Below are 14,207 nucleotides of genomic sequence, written 5' to 3'. Positions count from 1 at the left end.
ATTGTCTTCCACATTGTTTTGAAGATGAAAATGGTGTCAACATAGAAACTGAGAACTTTTTCATAACTTTTTCAAGTTATATATTTCCCATCTGTTGTCTGTAGTGTATGTTGTTGCTACCTGCATGTACATTTAGTGCAGTGCTTTACCTTGATGAAAAGATTAAACAGAATTAAACTTTCATGAGGAACATTATCAAAACCTTTACAATCTCAACCGGCCAGTGTTATATACATTATTGACGCTCAATATCACTTTTAAGTTGGATGTCTCACCTGTTTACAAAGATAATGAGTTAGTAAGCTTGGTACCAGCCCTGATTCACAAAAAAGAGCAAACAGTTTGGCCTGGGTATCTCAGAAATATAGCATTGGGAGACACAAAAACAGTTCTGTTAAGCTATCTGTTGCCAGTCAATTTAAAAGCACAGCAAACACACTGCTTTAGAGCAGCAAAATTATCACAATGCAAACATTGCAATAGATTAGCATCATATTGCATACCACTCTCCTGGACTTCAACTGGAAGAAAAATCTAAAATGTTTGGCAGCTGTAATTTAAGAATAAAGGCAATGTGTACATTCTAACTATAATGGCTACTGGATAAATATAGACCTGTTATATTGAAGAGAAACATAAAAAATGTTCGACTTTAGTTGGTATTGTTGTCTAAGGTGTTTTGTCCATCTTTCTGCATTTTTGATCATCCAAATGCTTTGTTTCTGGAATGAAATGCATGATGGATCAATGTAGACAATAATAACTTTTATTTTTAAAGCGCTTTTCCCGAACCCAAGAACGCTGTAATCGGACAATTTTAGCAAAACAGAGCTTGGCAAAAAGTTTAGATTTCAGTTAGTCAAAGAAGTTGTCTCTCGTAGAGAAGACAACCAGAAGATTATGGATTAAATTCCATCTGGGTTACCCTTGAACTTTAATCTGAGATACTTAATCCCAGTCCACCCAGCCGTAAAGAAAATTACCAGCATAGCTGGAGATAAACCTGCAGTGACTAGCTTTCCATCCAGCGAGGAGTCACATACTCTCAATCCACTTTACAGAACCTGGAGTAAGGTCTGACATAACAAACAAGCAAAGTCAAATCCATTCTTTGCTCTATTTAAATTATTCCTAATTTACACTGTGTCATTCCTGACTTGTAAAACCAGTGACACTTGTAGTACTAAAATAAGGATCCTCCAAACTGAAAAAATGTGTTTTACCTTTGCTGAAAGAACAAAGTAATTCATTTTCAATTTTTAACATTTGGATACATGAATCTATTGAAATGATTTAAGAAATAGAAGTCAACTGCATTTTCAATACTTTTATTCCGGCTATTAATAGAAACATCTTACATTGGATAAACTTTTCACTCAAAATAACAATAGTGCAAAATATAAATACAGCTTCCAAAATGATCGTTGTCAGTAGGTTTTGTCTGATTTTAGAGATTATATGCAAATTATTCATCCAGAAAAAACTGATCCAGTTTTTCCTATCTTGGAAAGAACATCAAGACTAGCTATAAGTAAGCAAGTATACCTCCTATTGAAAACCTTCCCATTATCACTTTAAGGTAGCTCTTTAGCAGAGTCTACAACAGAGTCATTGTTTTCAAACAGGACAATTTAGTGTAGCTGTCAGTTAAAATGACTGTATAAGTTAGGGCTCCAAAGTATCATACAAAACGGTTTTACAGCATACAACATATCACACAAAATTACTATCCAGTTTTGTTATTTTGAGTTTCGATTTAAAAACATGCAGTTTTGAAGTGCCTCTTTTGAAGAACAGAGAAGTGGTGACTATTCAAACTGTTATGATGTAATTCGTGAAGAACCACAGGAATCTGTACTAGAACCACTTCTCTAACGTACAGTAGTTAATAAACTGGTTAAGTTTGTGGGTTATACCAACTTAAGAGGATTAATGAACTCTCTAGAAGCAGAAAGTCAAAATGATTTAAAAAAAGTTTTAGATACAATTCAAGACTGGACAAGCACCCTGGCACACACCAAACAAACCTGGCAGATGATGTTTAATGTAAACAAGTGTAGGGTTGGGTTTGCATGCAGGTAGTAAAGACATAAACTGTAAATTCAAAACTGGAATTGCTAGAAGAGCGTGTTTATGTGGGAAAAAAAACAGATTTTCATATTCTCATACATACCTCTTTTACATCTTCCAGACAATGTGGGGAAGCAATAAAAAAGGCAAAGAGAATGTTAGGCTATACTGTATAATCGGAAGTGTGGAAGTTTAAGGGATGTTAAAATTGTATAATGCATTAGTTGGGCTTCATTAAGTATATTTAAAATTTTGGTTGCTACAAATAAGATATTGCAGGTCTGGAATTAGTCAAGAAAAGAGCAACCAAATGCATTTCAGAACTTTACTAAATATTCTACAGTATACATGCTGATATAACTGAATAGAGAAGACATTGGAACGTGAAACAAGTATTCAAAACTCTCAAATGAGCTGACAATATACATGGAGTGGACTTATTCTGAATGAACAGTGAAACATGAAACAGAGCACTCAAATGGAAACTATGCACTATGTGAACGTGTATTTAATCCTGTGAAGGGTACCTGGGAGAATGGGAGGGTTGGGGGAAGAAGGAATAAGTTACCCAGCCATGTGTCTAAGGCCAATACTCTGGCTTCCTTCAAGAAATGGCTGGATGCTACTAGCTATCCAGTGGGCAGAATGGTCTCCTCTTGTTTGTAGCCATTTTTATGCACTCAGTGGAACTGCTCCTCTGGCAAGATAGGGCCATTTATCACTTAAATGTCACTGATTTTGGAGAAACGCCTTTGACATATTGTCCTTCTTGGGCCTTTGTGCACCACTGTCATTATACAGTATTTCTTCACAGTTCCGGTAATAACTGGCTCATGCATTGTTACTTCCAAAAAGCGCTTCAGTTGGACAAAGGCAGTCCCTGCCTAATGCAGCCTTTGTTCAAAACTCCATTAGACCGTGGGGGGGGCAGTTGCTTTGTAACAAACCTCCGCCTTTTTGTGTAATTTAACTGCTCTCTCACTGACTGAAACAGACCACTGATGAAACGGTTATTTATTTTATATTGTCTGATGTAGATTCAATCATAAAAAACAATACATTATATACATACAAGGGCTTTACTGTGCAATTTCATACCACATTTGGAAATGAGCTTAACAGTATACATTATACTGTATATATATTGCTTGCTGCTGTGTCTTTCTCACACCAAAGAAGGCTCCATGGCCGAAACGTTGTGTTTTCTTTCTTCTCTTTTCAGCATGGAATAAATCTATTACTTGTTCTTTGCAACCTATGTATGCTGATGCAGCTACCCACCTGAACTACTACATTATATATATGTTACTTACTGTACAATATATCACTATGATGTTATCCTGCTTTTCAAGATCTTTGTTCTAAGATATTTTATTTAACTGACTTGTAGGGACGTTATAAGGATTATGAAATATTGAAAATATTTGTGAACATGACCAACCCTGTTCCTGGAGCGTCAATAACCTGTAGGACTTAGAGGTCTCTTGAAGGCTTGGGTCTGTTAATATCTGAAAGAAGAGGCATTGTGAACCAATTAAGCCAAGTAATAAATTTAATAATTTAATAAAATATAAAATCAAAGGGACTTATGTCTTTTAAAACCAAGGCTGACCACATCTGATCTGCAAAAGGTAGAGTTATGTGTGCATGTTAAGAGACTCTTTCTTCTTTCCTCCAACAGGATTAAGCACTGTGTTTGCCGTCATTCTTATCCAGGTAACAGTACAGGTACATAGACACCACCATGGCTGCCACCTGTAAAGACAAACATAAACTGATTTCTAATCCAGAATGCAAAGTAACTGAGCCCTTGTAACATCACCATTCTGTTTACAGGAGCCATTTTTCAAAGCTTTTTTGTCCTCGTTCAGAATTTGGTCCCTGCTTTCTGATAGCCTTGTCAAAGTTTATTGATTAAAATATAGCACAGCAGGGTTGAGTTGTGAAAAAGAATCAATTTTTATTTTGCATTTTAATACTCTGTTTGAAAATTAACTGCAGTTTCTTTTGGATTTAAAGATGTGGAGTAAAATAGATTGGTTACACAAAGAGAACATAAACAGCTTAACAACCTGTCTCTTTTAGAGTGGGGGTTGATGGAAAAGAGATTAAAGTCTAAAGTCATATTCCATTTTCTTTGCCCTTTAAAATTATTATTTGATATGCTGAATACATTAGGAATTAACTGTATTAGCCTTTATCAAGTGTTAGCACTGAAGGCATAAATAAATATGACATTATAATGGCTAAATATCTGACACTTAGAAGATTAAGTAGTACCCAGCATGGGAGGCCAAAAACATTATAAAATAAAGAAATTATCCATTTAAAAGCAGCCATTGGGGGTTCCATCAATTTTAAGTGCCTGCATTTAATCCTTTATGATCAAAAACATCTACTGCAGCTTGCATATTGATCTCTCTCAAGGATCACATGCCTGTTCTTACCTCGAGAGCACAGATTCCAACAGCAATACCTCCGACAATGCTGGCATTCTTTTTTAAAGTCTGTAACAGTTGCTGGAAACATCCCTGGAAGTGAAGAAAAGCACTTCATTGTCAGCCACAGCCCAGAGTGTCTGCACGTGACTAAAACTCTGAGTTTGATGTTAGAGCTTAGAGTTCTGAGCTCTAATAAGGTAAAGCTTGGAGAGGGACAATGCGCTATTTGTGTTCAAATCAGCAAGTAAAATAAAAGCACAGGGCTTCTTTGTTATAAAACATTCTAATAAAAGTACCATACTTCCTTAGTTTTAACCACTTTCTGTATTTTGGGCGAGGTTTATTCTGGAGCCTTCAGATCAGTGTTCACAACCAATTTGTAGACATTGTAGCTCTAAACATGACTGTTCTTTAAGTAATTTCTATCTCACATTTGTATTCTAATTCTGTATTGCAATGAGAAGACAGAGGGCTGAATTTGTGATTGACAGGAGACTGAAATCACCTCATCGAAATCCAGCCTCTCAGAAAGTCCATGTTATGTATAGCAACAGCAGTGCTTACCTCTATTTTACCGTTCTCTGCAGCACTTGGACTACACATTGAGGTGTTTCTGGTACAGCAGAAGGAGGGGTAGGTGCCATTGTGGTTTTTGTAGTAAACTGAATCAGTAAAGTCTGTGTAGTTCATAAAACCACAGCAGTTCAGCTGAAAGAGACCAAGAAAAATAGGAAAATTACTCTTCTAGAATAATCAAAGATGATTTCCAGAATCCTACAATGTTAGCGGAAATACTAAAACGCTACTCCAGACTTTTACTGCTCTGTGTGTATGTATAGTATCACAGAGGATGTGTCATAATAATCTTCTAGCCACAGGGAAAAAGTGGCAAGATAATCCTCTGGCCTCTATCCTTCATGATACCTTTCTGCACAAAAAGATAATTCCATTGTAATACAGAGGAGTGTACATTAAAATATTTTTTTATTGCAGAAACAAAAAAACACTTCTATTTTTTCTACCATGTGAACATTGTCCTGCTTTGTCACAATCAATATATGTTTTAGACCGTTTTAAAAATGGCACACTTTAAGTAACAGTGCTTCCACATCTGGACCAGGAGCAGGGGAAGGGCTTTATGGGCTGAACTACAGTGCCTTGCGAAAGTATTCGGCCCCCTTGAACTTTTCAACCTTTTGCCACATTTCAGGCTTCAAACATAAAGATATAAATTTTTTATTTTATGTGAAGAATCACCAACAAGTGGGACACAATTGTGAAGTGGAACGAAATCTATTGGATTTTTGAAACTTTTTTAACTAATAAAAAAATGAAAAGTGGGGCGTGCAAAATTATTCGGCCCCTTTACTTTCAGTGCAGCAAACTCACTCCAGAAGTTCAGCGAGGATCTCTGAATGATCCAATGTTGTCCTAAATGACTGATGGTGATAAATAGAATCCACCTGTGTGTAATCAAGTCTCTGTATAAATGCACCTGCTCTGTGATAGTCTCAAGGTTCTGTTGAAAGCGCAGAGAGCATCATGAAGACCAAGGAACACACCAGGCAGGTCCGTAATACTGTTGTGGAGAAGTTTAAAGCCGGATTTGGATACAAAAAGATTTCCCAAGCTTCAAACATCCCAAGGAGCACTGTGCAAGCGATCATCTTGAAATGGAAGGAGTATCAGACCACTGCAAATCTACCAAGACCTGGCCGTCCCTCTAAACTTTCAGCTCAGACAAGGAGAAGACTGATCAGAGATGCAGCCAAGAGGCCCATGATCACTCTGGATGAACTGCAGAGAACTACAGCTGAGGTGGGAGAGTCTGTCCATAGGACAACAATCAGTCTTACACTGCACAAATCTGGCCTTTATGGAAGAGTGGCAAGAAGAAAGCCATTTCTTAAAGATATCCATAAAAAGTCTCGTCTAAAGTTTGCCACAAGCCACCTGGGAGACACCCCAAACATGTGGAAGAAGGTGCTCTGGTCAGATGAAACCAAAATCGAACTTTTTGGCCACAATGCAAAACGATATGTTTGGCGTAAAAGCAACACAGCTCATCACCCTCAACACACCATCCCCACTGTCAAACATGGTGGTGGCAGCATCATGGTTTGGGCCTGCTTTTCTTCAGCAGGGACAGGGAAGATGGTTAAAATTGAGGGGAAGATGGATGCAGCCAAATACAGGACCATTCTGGATGAAAACCTGTTGGAGTCTGCAAAAGACCTGAAACTGGGACGGAGATTTATCTTCCAACAAGACAATGATCCCAAACATACAGCAAAATCTACAAAGGAATGGTTCACAAATAAACGTATCCAGGTGTTTGAATGGCCAAGTCAAAGTCCAGACCTGAATCCAATCGAGAATCTGTGGAAAGAGCTGAAAACTGCTGTTCACAAACGCTCTCCATCCAACCTCACTGAGCTCGAGCTGTTTTGCAAGGAAGAATGGGCAAGAATTTCAGTCTCTCAATGTGCAAAACTGATAGAGACATACCCCAAGCGACTTGCAGCTGTAATCGCAGCAAAAGGTGGCTCTACAAAGTATTAACGCAAAGGGGCCGAATAATTTTGCACGCCCCACTTTTCATTTTTTTATTAGTTAAAAAAGTTTCAAAAATCCAATAGATTTCGTTCCACTTCACAATTGTGTCCCACTTGTTGGTGATTCTTCACATAAAATAAAAAATTTATATCTTTATGTTTGAAGCCTGAAATGTGGCAAAAGGTTGAAAAGTTCAAGGGGGCTGAATACTTTCGCAAGGCACTGTATATCTGGATCAGGACACTGAGCAAGACCTGTACTGGCTGAACCACATTTCGACAAGGACAGTGAACCGGGACTCTGAGCAAGACCTCTACTGGCTGAACCACATTTATAAGGACACTGAACCGGGTCTCTGAGCAAGACCTGTACTGGCTGAACCACATCTCGACAAGGACACTGAACTGGGTCTCTGAGCAAGACCTGTACTGGCTGAACCACAACTCGACATGGACACTGAACCGGGAATCTGAGCAAGACCTGTACTGGCTGAACTATATCTCGACAAGGACACTGAACCAGGACTCTGAGCAATACCTGTACTGGCTGAACTATATCTCGACAAGATCACTGAACCAGGACTCCTCCATTCTTAGATTTGCTGAATAGTTTCATTTTTTAAACATTTGAAAATAACTTGCAGAAAATGAAAAGCCAATTCAAATTTAAAGCTTAAAAAAATTACCAAATTTACAGTACCTCTGTCATGGTGACATTCCATATCTTGGTCACATCTGGCTGAATGCTATATTCATTTTGCAAAGCAGGGGTTGCCCAAGCCCTGAGGATACTCTCAGCCTGGGTATTAAACAAAGACAGGCCATCAGGACTGGACATGATAACACATCTGTATGGAAATCACAGCAGGTCTCTGGTGCATGATGATGATCAAGGAAAACAATGTCAAAGAGATGTTTTTATATTATAAACACTATGCATGCATCAGCATAGTCCATTTTTGTTTGGTTTAATGAAATCAAAGGAAATGACTTGCTGCCAAATCTCAAGGTAAATATAATGGCTTTAAGGTAATCTCTTTATTCCCACTTTTTCATTAAGAATTTTAATTTTGCCACAGAGCTATTCAAACAGCACTGAAACATATGTCCATCTTTAGAAGTTACGTTGTTTTTGCTTTATCAAGGTAAGAAAAAGATATCTTCATTAGTATGTTTTCAGCTTTCTTCCAGTCTAGTTTCTAGAAATATTTACAGTATATGTATATACTTTGTATATTGTCTCACTCTTTCAGGTTTAAAACTGTGCTTGGTCACAAGCTGTTTTCTGACTTTAAGTTGAAATATGTGTTGCTGCATATTTTGATTAGTTGGGCTAAGATGACACACTGGCTTCCTCAGTCCCTTTTCAAAAAGAGCCCTGGGGAAAATGGAAACATACTACAATTAAAACTCCCTCCAGATGCTGGATGTGATATGCAGAACAGACAGACTATTAACCACATGTACATTCATCACTGTCTGTCACTGAAAATCCCAGGTTATTTCTGAATTCTCAGGAACCTTGCAAGACATAAAAGCTTGTGAGACCAGGACAATACTGAACTCACACACATAGCAGGAACTCACCTTCCAGACAATTCAGGTCTAATTTAGATTAAGCCAGGCTTAATTTTTTTATTTGACAGATTACATCAATGAAAATACATTGAGCAAATGAAAAAGGCATTTGAGTATCACACTTGTTTACTTTTTTGCCTATTGTTAGAACATAAAAAGACATAAAATTTGTGAAAACCTGTGTGTAAAGAATTTATTGGGAATCTGTAGACATATTAAAACAGTCATAACTTTGTTATTTTTAACATATAGCTGTGTAGTACGTAATGATTCTGTGAGTTTTTTCCACCTTATTTGCTTGCATAATACATTCATGAGTTTATTCCTTTTAATTATATGGCAAAATAAAATGAAATAATAAAAAATAAATCCAATCTAGAATTTACATCTTGACCTTTTTAAGACCTAATGCATTAAAAGCATTGCACTGCGCAGTATAGCTTAAGACACTGATGAAAGGTCTGGATTAATTTGGTTAGGCATGAAATGGTAATTTACTTCCAATTTTCCCAAGCCAAATCACATTCATTTTGAAAATGTAGCCGTGTTTCCTGTGGATTCTCCAAAGACCAGCACTCCTATTAGTCCACACACTTTGCTGGGCACTATAGAAATGAGCATTACCATCTGGGATATAAATTGAACAGGACACACGTACTCCAACATAGAATGAATGACCAGTTTCAGGATAAAACACATAAATGAAAATGCCATTCCAGACCTATACAGCTTGTCTCTGCAGCTCCTTTTTACCTCAGCCAAGATTATTCTGAAATTTGTAATTTGAAACTGGTTTTATTTTCTTTATTAGAAGGTTTTTCTAACCTCCCTCACATACTTCATTTGAAATGTGGTAATTATTATACATTTCAGAAAATGGGGAAACATTTACATGTAAATAGCCTACTTTGCATATAAAATGCAGGAACCTCAATATTCAAATGTAATAAATTGCTTAAAGTAAGAACTGTCGCCAGTAGCGAGAGGTAATCTGGGAGTCATTGAGCCTGTGTGTGTACTGAATCAGGCATAAACACGGGTAATTTAATGAAGCCAGAATATGACGAAAATTTACATTGAGATAAAATGAAAAAAAAGAGAAGGGAGGGAGGGTCAGGGGCATTGAGTGACTTACAAATGAAGTGTAGGCGAGGGCTACAACAGCAGCAGCGACTTCAGCAATGAAAATGATCAAGACAATGGCAAAGAACTGGAAGAGAGGCAAAGACAAAGGACACATGAGCCCAACTTGGCAGCCTGTCTTCTAGAGCAGTAATAGACTGAACTCTGCAATGGCATTTGTTTAAACTTATTAAATCAGATACTCGTCCAGGTTCTTCAGTCCTTTACCCATGTTCAAATGAACAAGTACATTTCTTCAGAATAGGCGTGCCTTAAGCCAAGGCACCTTGTGTGTTTTGTATTGTGAGTTCTCAATACCAATCTCACTGCTCGGTATACCTAAAGTATTAAACAGTCTATTTTTCTAAAGAGTGTGTTACAATAGATGTCAAACAGTTACTGTACGTCATCCTTCAAGCATATAGCACTGTGAACTAAAAAGGCCTTTGTTTGCTTTGGTACATACAGTACATTGCTAGTTTCTTCAGGGATTTTACTTAACAGATGTACACCCCAACTATGCCTCTTTCATGAAAAAGAGTTTGACCGCAGAAAAACAAGTTAAGAAACACATGCAGCTGCCCTGCCCTCGTAGCACTCGTACCATGATGAGGAGGCACTTGCTTTCTCTTTGAGCTCCACAGCAGCCCAGGAAGCCCAGCAGGACGAGCACGGCCCCAATGGCGATACAGAAGTAGCCTACGTTGACGAACTGCACGGCCTGGGCCGAGATGGGTCCCAGGACCTTCAGGAAGGATCCCCCATCCACGCTGGCCCATATTCCTACTGCCAGCAAGGTGGCCCCTCCTAACTGCAGAGGACAAGTGAGAGAAGAAGGAACTGCTGTAGGATCCCAGGAACTCTGGGATCACTGACTTTCAACACAAACTGACACACGTCACAGCCCAATACAGCTGTAACCCCCACTTCCTCTCTGTTTCGGGCCCACATGGTAAACTGGTTTCTCCACACCGAAACAAAACATCAACAACTGACTAAGGAGTTAAATGCAACCTGATCTCATTCTTTCTCATCCTCACACATCACAAGATATATTTTTTAAAAAGGCACATTATGGTGTATAGATATTAGATAATTTAATAATTTATGTCCTCAATTTATGCTTACTATATTTAAATTATTTTAGCAAGTAGACTGTTTTAGTATGAAGTTAAGTCAAATCTGAGTGGGAAGACACATTTCCTTTAGTTATAGCAGTACGGTGTTCTTTAAAGTGTTTTAAGGAAATGGTATTGTATAGTGTTGCATAGACAAAAGTGGCGATTTCATTCAAATTCACTGAACCTTTCGGATTTGTGAATGGGCTTAGAGGTTCCTTTTTCATAGTGTAACCTTAGAAAATTTGTAACCTTGAAAATTCAGGAGCTTTTAGAAACGTGTTTTGTATTCTGCTGCAGTGTTTTATTACCTTAGTGTAGCTTTTGTAAACCTTAATAGTGATTGCTTTTCATATATAACTTGTAAAACATATTCTAAATGTCTTTTTTCCATTTAAGAGCTATTTTACTTTGACTCAATTACCATCCCTTTGAAAAAGCCAGGCTGCGTACACACATTTAAATTTAGAGGCCTATTCCAAAGTTTTGTTCTTAAAAGAGACTAAATCTGATTATAATTAATACAGAATATTAAATGTTAACACTTCTGCAAAGTATCACTGTTCCCTATTTTCACTAGAATTCATGCACAAGTTATCAAACTTCAGGCAGCAGGATGATATGTCACCTGTGATGTTTCTGTGAAACCCAACACTTCTCTGAATGCAAAGCCATTCCTGTCACTATTTTACAAGTACTCAGTAAAACATAATGCCCATTTCCAGATTCAGCTCCATATCTACAGCTCCCACATGGACATATCAGGCTGCAATGTTCCTGTATCTTCTGATGTGCACCCAGACTGTTGTTCTCTAACTTTCAATAATCCCACAAATCAAACATGACAAGCATATTGTTCCAAACTCCAAGCCCACAAACTTTTCTTTTCTCCTGAAATAATTAATCTTGGCACATCCATTCTTTCTTGAAATTCTTTGATCGGATGTTGCATGTGAAAGCAGTTGTGTCAAAGCAAACACACCTGGCATAGATTAAGTGTGAATCAAGATGTATTTTGAGAATCAAATTGTCATGCAAGAAAAATGAATTAAAACGAATGACAGAATGTACAAAACCTCATTAAAAAACAAAATATTTGACAAAGACACTACATAATAAAAGGCATCTCTGTGTGAGAAATATATTTAATAGGCTTTGCTTAAACGTGAGAGAGAAATGAAAAAAGAAACATTAGTCAGACCATCATTATCTTTATCTTGTCTTTATATAGCGATGAACCACAATTACATATCAATTCTCTGTTGCATGACAGTGACTTTAACATGTCATCAAGTTTTCATCGTTGTGTATCCTTTTCTCCTCTTATGGAATAAAACTGATGCTTCTGAGTAGTTTTAAAACTTTTTACAAAGTCTTAATTCCTTGAAAGCACAAATCAACTGTCCAAAAAAACAAAAATTACTAATAACATAAAAAAAAATTACTGGTGCTACAAAGGTTTTGCTAGCTTCAGGAGAAGAATAATCTTTTGTTCTCTTTCTCTGGATTTAAATGTGTGTGTGTAGGTTGTTCTAATTCTAGCCTAGCATTGACTTTGACAATATTAGATCTGGTATTGTACAGTATGTGGTTAAACCTCCTAAACTTGTAGGTATAAAACAAATGTCGGATTTGACTAATGTCTCATTTGGTTTAATGAAACCAAACTGGATCTCTAGAAAATATATGATCATGGAAGGAAAATCCTTCTGCCATTTGATCATGCAAATCATTACGTCAACATGGTACACCCGGGATGATAATTTTTCACACTGTCACAGAAGTAAATCAGATTGAACAAGGTTTAGTTGGCATTTTTTAACTTAAAAACTTTTAAAAAACAACTTTAAATCAAATCAACAATTTGTATTTAAAAATACAAACCTAGGAGGATAATGAATAATGTGTTAAAAATACTGGTTGTTAAACTTATTAAAACTTATAAAAACTCAAGATTTTTTAAGTTTCTTCACATACAAAAAGTGATATAATTTAAAGTTATTTAATAAGCATTTATGTCAATAGCATACATTTGTGTTGGTGACTGGAAAAATCTCTGCAACTCCTTTAGTATATATACAGGTATATGAGTTAAAAGATGGTGTTTTTAGTAATTTGCTATCTATTCTGATATTTGACATCACAATTTAGTAAAAAGCAATCCTTCTAGTTATCTGAAAACACAACAAATTACTTTTTAGTTTCTCTGTACCAACACATAGAAAAATACAGTACTTACAAAGATAATGAGATTGAATAAGACCATCATGACTTTGACAAAAGTGAAACACCCCATTTTAAGCTGTAAAAAAAGTTACATGAAATGGTATATTAAACAACTTTAACATAAAACAATTCAAGGAATATATAAAAACTCATACAATATCATAGTTTCCTGTGAAATTTAAGAGTCAATGATTGTTAAAATTGTATATTAATGAATGTAGCTTTCTTATTCAGCTAAAGCTATTATTATTAATAGTTATTTGCCTTGTACATTCATCTGTATATAGTGATGCTTGAATTTGACAGTTTAGAGTCTCTTACAACTTGGCAAATAAGCCGACGATGAAAACATAACATTATAATGAAATACAATTAGAATGAGAAATATTAAAACTACAATATTCTTATTATAACATAAAACATTATATATTTACATATCATACAGCCCATCCTACCTTTTTGGTTATTAGTTTGTGGATTAACCAAGTTCAATGTCTTTATTTCAAGGCCCCTTCTTGACTGACTGCAGGTGCTTCTAGTTCGTCTTATAATCTTTGAATATTAGGAGGTGGCCTGAGTAGCTCTCTCGGTGTTGGTCTCTCTGTTCCTAGCTGTGGGGTGGGGTGTGGAAGATGTGGTGGTTGTTAATGACAGGTGTACAGATTGAAATTATTTTCCAGGTAAAGGTCTTCTGACCTCTGTAGGCAAAAAAGGGTAATAATTCCTGACAATTCATGAGGAATGACAGCAGCCGAAAGCTTGGGAGAAATTAGAATTGTTTATTGGGATGTGGAGATTTGGCGTAACCCACTTGGCTGAGGGCCAACCTCCCGGCCGTTGGACGGGGAGGATAGGACCCACATGCAACCAATTGGGTAGCTGCGAAGGTGGAGAGGGGGTGGTGGAGGGATGCAGAAAACGAACGAGGAAGAGGAGAGGGTGACGTTTGATATATATGGAGACCGGTTGCTTACGTCAGGATTAGTGAGAATTGCAGCAGCTGTGTCGAATGAGCGCGGCTGCCTTCATTCCTCCCGAACTTCTCGAACTCCATTTAATTCCATGGCACCATTAACCAATGGGCATCAAAGAAGGAT

At 37.0% G+C, this 14,207-nt stretch overlaps 1 protein-coding gene across 1 annotated transcript; it reads right to left on the bottom strand.

Annotated features, from left to right (window-relative positions):
• Positions 1–3,604: 3,604 nt before the first annotated feature.
• LOC102688596 (tetraspanin-1) lies at positions 3,605–13,703 on the bottom strand. Its single transcript, XM_006634892.3, has 8 exons — positions 13,566–13,703; positions 13,124–13,186; positions 10,371–10,577; positions 9,780–9,854; positions 7,767–7,865; positions 5,076–5,219; positions 4,518–4,601; positions 3,605–3,825 (listed from the first exon to the last, which is right to left on the bottom strand). The coding sequence occupies exons 2-8, from the start codon at positions 13,178–13,180 to the stop codon at positions 3,754–3,756; spliced, it is 738 nt and encodes a 245-aa protein (XP_006634955.1). The 5' UTR covers positions 13,181–13,186; positions 13,566–13,703; the 3' UTR covers positions 3,605–3,753.
• Positions 13,704–14,207: the final 504 nt, after the last annotated feature.

Source organism: Lepisosteus oculatus, chromosome 9 (genome assembly GCF_040954835.1).
Source record: "Lepisosteus oculatus isolate fLepOcu1 chromosome 9, fLepOcu1.hap2, whole genome shotgun sequence".
NCBI classification, from domain to species: Eukaryota; Metazoa; Chordata; class Actinopteri; order Semionotiformes; family Lepisosteidae; genus Lepisosteus; species Lepisosteus oculatus.
Note: the sequence above shows the minus strand (reverse complement) of the source record. Positions and strands in the feature narration are given on the sequence as shown.

Coding starts and splice junctions, on each gene's coding strand:
- LOC102688596 (XM_006634892.3), bottom strand. CDS start 13,180: ATGGGGTGTTTCACTTTTGTCAAAGTCATGATGGTCTTATTCAATCTC. Junction 5,220..7,766: donor GGAATGTCACCATGACAGAG/GTACTGTAAATT, acceptor GGTCTCTTTCAG/CTGAACTGCTGTGGTTTTAT. Junction 3,826..4,517: donor TTGGAATCTGTGCTCTCGAG/GTAAGAACAGGC, acceptor TTGTCTTTACAG/GTGGCAGCCATGGTGGTGTC.